Genomic DNA, 8,029 nt, shown 5'->3' on the forward strand with positions numbered 1-8,029 from the left:
TTTCTCATACATTTTTATGTAAATAATTATTGTTTTACATTCCTCTCTGGAGAAGGAGAAATTTGATGGACTGTAGGTTTGTCCATTGTCATTAGAGAGGCGGCAATTTCATCCTCCAATCTGTCACAGACGTATTTTATGAAAAATCCTTTTGTTAGGATCTTTTCTCCTGAGAAGCTGAGAAGCTTCAGCTTCTCCATGTTTTGGAATGTGATTTGGAGAATTGTTTACCCAGCATGTGAAATTGTTTTTACTTGATCACCAATGTCAAGTCTGTGAGCAGTGACAAGATTTTATTATCATTCCTTTCTATTCCTTGTTGGCCTTCTGATGAAATCTTTTCTTCTATTCTTTTAGTATAGTTTTAATATATAATTTTCTTTTAATATAATATATATCATAAAATAATAAATCAGCTTTCTGAACCATGGAGTCTGTGACCGTGTTCACAGGGGTCCGAGGATGAGGGAAGAGATGAGGATCTGACTCCATGTTTCAGAAGGCTTGATTTATTATTTTATGATATATATTATATTAAAACTGTACTAAAAGAATAGAAGAAAGGATTTCATCAGAAGGCTGGCTAAGAATAGAAAAAGAATGATAACAAAAGCTTATGACTGACCAAGACAATCTGGACAGCTGGACTGTGATTGGCCATTAATTAAAAACCATCACGTGAGACCAATCCCAGATGCACCTGTTGCATTCCACAGCAGCAGATAACCATTGTTTACATTTTGTTCCTGAGGCCTTTCAGCTTCTCAGGAGGAAAAAATCCTAAGGAAAGGATTTTTCATAAAACGTGTCTGTGACAGGAGTCAAGATTCTCATCCCTTCCCTTGTCCTGGGACCCCTGCGAACACCACCACACCAATTCACTGCCACATTTGAAAGTCTATAAATGCTAGAGGCAGGAAATAAACTTCCCTTCTTCTTACCTTGGAGTTCCAGTGTCTGTGTTGTTTTATTTTGTGCCCTGTTGTGTGCAGAGATGTGCTAAAACAGCATTTGTGTCCCTCCCTCACCAGGTAAAGACCCCTCGGCCACCAAATCGGGCCAGGCCACGGACGTGGCTGCCATCGTGGTGCCCGTGCTGTTCCTGCTGCTGGTGACCCTGGGCATTGGCTTCGTGGTGCTCTACATGAGGCACAGGAGGCTCCAGAGCAGCTTCACTGCCTTCGCCAACAGCCACTACAGCTCGCGCCTGGGCTCGGCCATCTTCTCCTCGGGGGATGATCTGGGTACGTGGCCCTGGTGGCACTGGGGACAGCACTGGGGACGTGACATCGGGGCAGGAATTCATTCTTTATCATGGTTTGGGCTACTCTGGCAGCACAACCTCTATGGGTTTGATATGAGAGTACATGTCATAGGATTACAGAGTTGTTAAACATGGAAAAGATCTTGAAGATCATCAACTGGCAGAAGTTTTCCCAACCAAACATTTTTATCAAATAAACCTCTCTTTCCGATGCAAATTGCTTAAAAACACACTGAGGATGTGAAATCAGGGCAAGAATTAATTCTTTATCACAGTTTGGGCCATTCTGGTATCACAGTCTCTATGGATTTGATCTCTGAGTACAAATCACAGAATTACAGTGTTGTTAAACTTGGAAAGGATCTTCAAGATCAAGTCCAACCAGCAAAAGTTTTCCCAACCAAATGTTTTTATCAAATTAAACCTCTTCTTCTGATGCAAATCACTTAGAAATGCATTGACGATGTGAAATCAGGGCAAAAATAATTCTTCTACCATTGTTTGGGCCATTCTGGCATCACAATCTCTACGGGTTTGATCTCAGAGTGCAAATCACAGAATCATGGAATAGTTTAGGTTGCACAGACCTTTAAGACCATCAAGTCCAACCACCAAACTTTTCCCAACCAAAGGTTTAATTCTTGTCACATTAAAGCTCTCCTTCCAATGCAAATCACTTCAAAACACATTGAGGATGAGAAATCAGGGCAAGAATTAATTCTTTATCATGGTTTGGGCCATTCTGGTATCACAGTCTCTGTGGGTTTGATCTCAGAGTACAAATCACAAGACCTTCAAGACGATCAAGTCCAACCGCCAAAATTTTCCCAACCAATATTTTTATAAAATTAAACCCCTCCTTCCAATGCAAATCACTTAAAACCAGATTTTAACATGCTGAAGATAAAAACCAGATTTTTCAAGTGCCCTTTATCAGCTCTGTTTTGGGTTTGTTTTCCAGGAGATGAGGACGATGAAGCCCCAATGATAACTGGATTTTCAGACGACGTCCCCATGGTCATCGCCTGAAGCTCATTTCTGACTGTACAAAACCAAATGGTGTAAATATTTTATTTGATAAAAATAGTTGATTGTTTATTTTAAAAATGCACTTTGAGTTGCAATACGTTATTTTTATATGGGCCAAAAAAAGAAAAAAATAATAATAATTTTAAGAATACACTTTGTAGTAATCAACTGTGAATTGCAGACTAGGTTGGTTGAGTAACAAATTGCTTTGATTTAACATTAATTTAGTCTTACAAGGCTATGCTTGCTGGGCATGCTTTTAAGTCTGTGAGATATTTTCCGTTGACTAAATTGGCTACTCATTTTATTTTTCTAAGACAAGAATAAATTTATTTAAAAAAAAAAGAAAAATTCAGGAGATTATATATGTAGAGAGAGATAATATAGTCCCTGAAGGTTTTGCTTTTACTTTAGGACAAAAAAAAAAAATCCTTTGGACTTTGTTTTATATGAAAGTATTTTTGTTGTGTTAATTTATTGGGAAATCTGGTGAGGAACAGATTTCCAGAGTCGTCAGACATTGTACACATTCTTGTGTAGAACATGTGCCACTTTATCTCGCAAGGCAGTCGTATCTTGGCATCCCCATCATTGTCCTTGCCATGATAATAAAACCCCTCATTTTCACTGAGTTTTTCTCCCTTTTAAAGACCCAATCTTTGAGCAATCTTAAAGTACAGCAGCATATTTTTTTTAGAGGTGATTTTTAGCTTCCCGCTGTTGTAGGAAGTCAAAAATATCCCCACACCAAATGTGGGGATTTGCTGCTGCCGCCCCTGCCCATCACATGGGGCTTGATTAATCTGGAGCTTACAACCACCACATCACTGGAACAAAAAGCTGCCACTTGCACCTTAAAACTCATTTTCCAGGTATTTTTAGGATGCCCCTTCTCCGTGGAGCTTCCCTCAGATAACAGCAAGGTGGTGGGACGGAAGGGGGAATCTCCAGTGTGTGCAAATCCAGATTTTCCACACTCACCCAGAGCAGTAATTACTGAAAATTTAAATTAATTTGGCCCACAGCAGGGATTTGATGCTCCCTCATCAGAATTTCCTAAAAGCAGCTGTAGTTTTACCTACAGCTTTGGAAATAATATAAATATACACACACACACATACATGTTATTTTCTCATCTCACATTCCCAGCAGACAAAATACTGGCTGCAGAGCCAAATGCAAAGAGTCTGCTTGCCACTTGTTTGGAGCTTTGATTTTGTGACAGCAAAATGTGAATTTCACCAAAAAATGTGAACCTCACCACTACCTGCCAACCCAGGGGCACGACAGGAGAGGATGTTCAGGGCTCTCCCCTGGCTGTGCTCGATATATGCAAAACTTCTCACCAGGAAATGCAGCACACTGTCTTGTCACACTGTTTTTGTGAAAAACAAAAGGTATTTTTGCTGTGTAAATTAAGTTATAATTGCAGTCTTCCTACAGATGAAACGAGAGAGGCCAGCTATGTTTTGATACGTGACTGATCCGTTTAATTTCACAATAGAAAAATGTATAAAAAAAAAAAAGTTGAGGTCTGGATGGTTTGATACTCTAGAGAAATACTGACTCTATTTTCAATTACTGGTGTTAGCATTCCCATACTGGTGACAGATTTTTTTTCCTCCCCACCAAAGCTGGGACCAAACTAGAATCAGATTTTTATAAGTAGCAGCAAGCTCGCAGAGTTGCAATATTTTTACCTTGTCAGTGGATCAGGTGCTGTTCAGGAGTTGAATTTTTGAGGAAAACCAACCCAGTACACACAGCTCAATTTGTTACAGCTGCACAGAGAGACCAGACTCTGACCCAGAGGCTAAACCAGCCTCAAACACATAAATCAAAAGATTTTATGCAGGAGAGGAAGCCTAAAAACAGAGAAAAGGAGTATTTAACCCCTTCTTTATAAAGTAAAATTTTTTAGCACAGGTAACTGAAAATTACAATGTAGCATCCCAAAATTTGGTCCCTCTGGTGAGAGTGAGGAGGGGTTAAATTCTGATATTTTACTCCCCCAGGGTAAATCCTGCTGCTGCAGTAAAATGAGCAGAATTTAGAGTCTGGCCCAAGGGGACCCTTTTAACCACTTTATATCCTGCAGAAATCCCTTGGCTGGAGATTTCCAGGCATCACCTTGGGGACAGGTCACTCCTGGCTTGGAGACATTTGTGTAGAACAAAGCATTTTGTACCCAAACCCAGCACTTTTGGTTAAATCTAACTCCCAAACACAGCATGGGCAGAGCAGAGCCCTCTGCGGAGCCACCCAGGGGTTTGGGGACACTGCAAAGCCACTCAGAGCTGTCCCCAAACCCTCCCCTTCACTGCAAAAATCACCACTGTGCTCTCAGCAAAGCAACTTTCACAGGGCTAGTGTATTTTATATGTAGAGATAGAGGAGTCTGGGCTCCAGGTGGGGAGAACCCCATGCAGTTCTGGGGTAAATTGTATATTTTTATGAACTTTTGAAGCACGGAATCTTGTTCACGGAGACATGCAGGGGGTGGGAGGGTTCTGCTGTAAATATGGAACGTGGATGTGGATGTATATTTTGTTCTGGTTTCGTTTTCAGTAGCCTTATGTGACGTGACATGACTTGCTACCCTCAATTCCGGGAGGTGGTTTGACTTTGTTTTATAGGAACCCAGTAAAAGGTTTGGATCAAAAAGGGTGTGGAAAATACCCTGGTTAGGAGGAACTTCCAGCAGTTAATTTGTGTTTGCACCCATTTCAGAGGCCCATGAGCACTCTCAAGTCCATTTGAACAAAAGACTAAGGTTAAACACAAAAATCTGCTGAGGTTTTGGACCGTGAGGCTTCTTTTGCTTTGGCTCAGGCTTTTTGTGAGGTTCTTTTTTTTGTGTTGGAGGTTTGGTTTTTACAAGAAAGACAAGGAGGTACCATTTCCCAGGCTGCAGACCTATTAAAGGTCAATAAAAGGCTCTTTTCAGTCTGAATAAACCCCATCTGTGGGTTGCCAGCCCGTGACCATGTTCACAGGGGTCTGAGGGTGAGGGAAGAGATGAGGATCTGACTCCATGTTTCAGAAGGCTGATTTATTATTTTATTATGTATATTCTATTAAAAATATACTAAAAGAATAGAAGAAAGGATTTCATCAAAAAGCTAGCTAAAAATAGAAAGAATGATAACAAAGGCTTGTGGCTCAGACTCTCTGTCTGAGCCAGCTGACTGTGATTGGCCATTAATTAGAAACAACCACATGAGACCAATCCCAGATGCACCTGTTGCATTCCACAGCAGCAGATAACCATTGTTTACATTTTGTTCCTGAGGCCTCCCAGCTTCTCAGGAGGAAAAATCCTAAAGAAAGGATTTTCCATAAAAGATGTCTGTGACACCAGCCCTGTAAAATCTCCTGAACCCAGCAAGAGCAGAGCCCACGCAGGAAGCAGCTGGAGCAGGGGTTTGGCCAAGGGCCTGAACCCCAGGAAAAATGCGAGAGAATTTCAGAGAGGAGTGAAATTTGGGGAGAAAACCCCTCCCTGCAGGTATTTCTTGTGCAGAAGAGCCAGCTCTCCCTGGCCTAACCTGCTCCAGGTGCTCCCACCTTGACACAGTGTTAGGAGAGAGCTCAGCCCCAGGAAAAGCCACTTTTCCTTAGACAAATCAAGTTTTGGAGATGTTTGGCAGCTCAGAGGCAGCTGAGAAGGGGAGGGAAGAGCAGACAGGCAGAGCTGGATGCCAGCACCCAGATTTTGTGGTCTCATGGCCAAAAGAGCTTCGTGTTTGTGGTCACCTTGGTGGTCACCAAATTTTACGTAATTTCACGTTATTTCACTGCTCCTGTCCCCAGAGTCACCAAACCCTCACATCACCCACAGGGAACCCCAGCTGAGCCAAGGGACGCCCCCCCGAGCAGAATTTCCATCCTTGGCAGGGCACAGCTCAGTGTGAGCATCTCCATGCTTGGAATCAGAGTATTTTTAATGGCAAACTTCACCTGCTCGCTGATGGAAAAGCAAAATGTCATTTTTCCAGCTAAACCTTTTCTGCAAGAGCTTTCAAGTCTCCTTCAAATGGACTTGAGAAGGGAAATGGTGCAATAACTCAGCTACTCTTGGACCCCAAGAGCATCTCTGCTCCTGGAAATAGCTGCAAGATTCTAATTAATCCTTACAAACCTGCATCAGTCCACAAGCAGCCAGCCTCTAATAGAGGTAGTGTCACCTTTGAATCAGGTTCTTGAAGTGAAGTTTAATGTTGTACTATTTGAATTGCTACTCTGTGTCCTTTATTTGTTTTGTTGTTTGTTTTTGTTTTCATTCATTGATTTCTGCTATGTATTATTGCACAATTTTGAAGGAATTTTTGTCTGTCCGTATTTTTTTTCCCCACTTAATGATAATAATAAAAAATGGATTGGGTAAACAAATCAGTTTCTATGTTCTGAAATTATCCAGCATCTGTGTGTCTAGTGTAGAAAAAAGGAGCTTTTTTCTGAACATAATTTTGTTTTACAAAACCTAACAGGATTATTGAATCACTGAATGCTTTGGGTTGGAAAGGACATTAAAAATAATTTAATTTAAAAAATTAAAATAAAAAAATAAACAAAAATTAATTAAAATTTTAAAATAATTTAATAAAAATTTAAAATTAATTATAAATTAAAAATAATTAATTAAATTAAAAAAAATTTAAAATTAAAAATTAATTAGAAATTAAAAATAATTTAATTTCTACTCCCTGCCATGGGCAGGGACACCTTCCACTATCCCAGGTTGCTCCAAGTTTCATCCAACCTTGGGCACTTCCAGGGGACATGGAGCTGCTCTGGGCACCCTGTGCCAGGGCCTGCCCACCCTCACAGGGAGGAATTGCTCCAATATATCTATATATATCCAATCTAATATATATATATCCAATTTAAATATCCAATCTCCAGGATATCCAATCCAACCCTGCCCTGGGTCAGTCTGAAGCCGTTTCCCATCCCCTCAGTTCTCCTGATCAAACGGCAGTGACAGGACAAGGGCAGGGAGAATCAGGAAAATTGAGTTTGGTGCAGACCCTGGGAGGTGCCACCCTCATTCCTAAGGCAGTCACGTCTGCCTGTCCCTTCCCTCAAGGTCACCAGCACCCCCAGACACCAAACACCATCTCCAGCCTGTCCAAGTTTCACCTCCACGTTTGCCCAGCACCACCTCAGGCGTTATTTTCTGTGTTTCAAACCCATTTCCAGGACAGTCCCACCCCTGCACCTGAGCAGCCCAAATCCAGCAGGATTTCTGCTGCCAGGGAAGGTAATGAGCAGGCAGCAGCTTCCTCACACGTCCTCATTTCCCAGCCCAGATAATTGGAAAGGCAACATGTGATCTTGGTGGACATAATTGAGGCGTGCAGCATCCTAAGTGTTGCACTTCATTAACATTTAGCTTAAGGCAACATTAACAAACAGTGATTCCTTGCTCCCTCGGTCCTGAATGAAGCTGATTTTTGTTTCCTGGTGCTGCTGGAATGGATTGTTCCCCTCAGGAGGTACAAGGAGCTCCACCTCATTCCAGGCACCCAATTTCTGCTGGAGGAACCGACGTGACTCTGAAGCCTCAGTGCTGTCACTGAGAAAAGTTTAATGGAATAAAAGTTTGTCTCATCTCCCAACAAAACCTGCAGGTTTTTATGGATAGGGAAGATTTCTACCCTAAGCTTTTATTGCCTATAACATTTTTTCCCCACTATGATGAGAACCCATCAAAGAGGAAGATTGCAGTTCCTG

General features: G+C 41.5%; 1 protein-coding gene across 3 annotated transcripts in view; it reads left to right on the top strand.

Moving 5' to 3' along the window:
• The window catches only part of SORL1 (sortilin related receptor 1), a 60,581-nt gene extending 53,903 nt beyond the window's left edge, over positions 1 to 6,678 (top strand). For all 3 annotated transcript variants that reach the window (XM_064732170.1, XM_064732171.1, XM_064732173.1), the window contains 2 exons: positions 1,032 to 1,244; positions 2,226 to 6,678. In XM_064732170.1, coding sequence (XP_064588240.1) covers positions 1,032 to 1,244; positions 2,226 to 2,293 — 281 coding nt within the window. In that variant the 3' untranslated portion in view covers positions 2,294 to 6,678. The remainder of the gene's footprint in view (positions 1 to 1,031; positions 1,245 to 2,225) is intronic.
• Positions 6,679 to 8,029: the final 1,351 nt, after the last annotated feature.

Source organism: Zonotrichia leucophrys, chromosome 24 (assembly GCF_028769735.1).
Source record: "Zonotrichia leucophrys gambelii isolate GWCS_2022_RI chromosome 24, RI_Zleu_2.0, whole genome shotgun sequence".
Classification (NCBI taxonomy): domain Eukaryota; kingdom Metazoa; phylum Chordata; class Aves; order Passeriformes; family Passerellidae; genus Zonotrichia; species Zonotrichia leucophrys.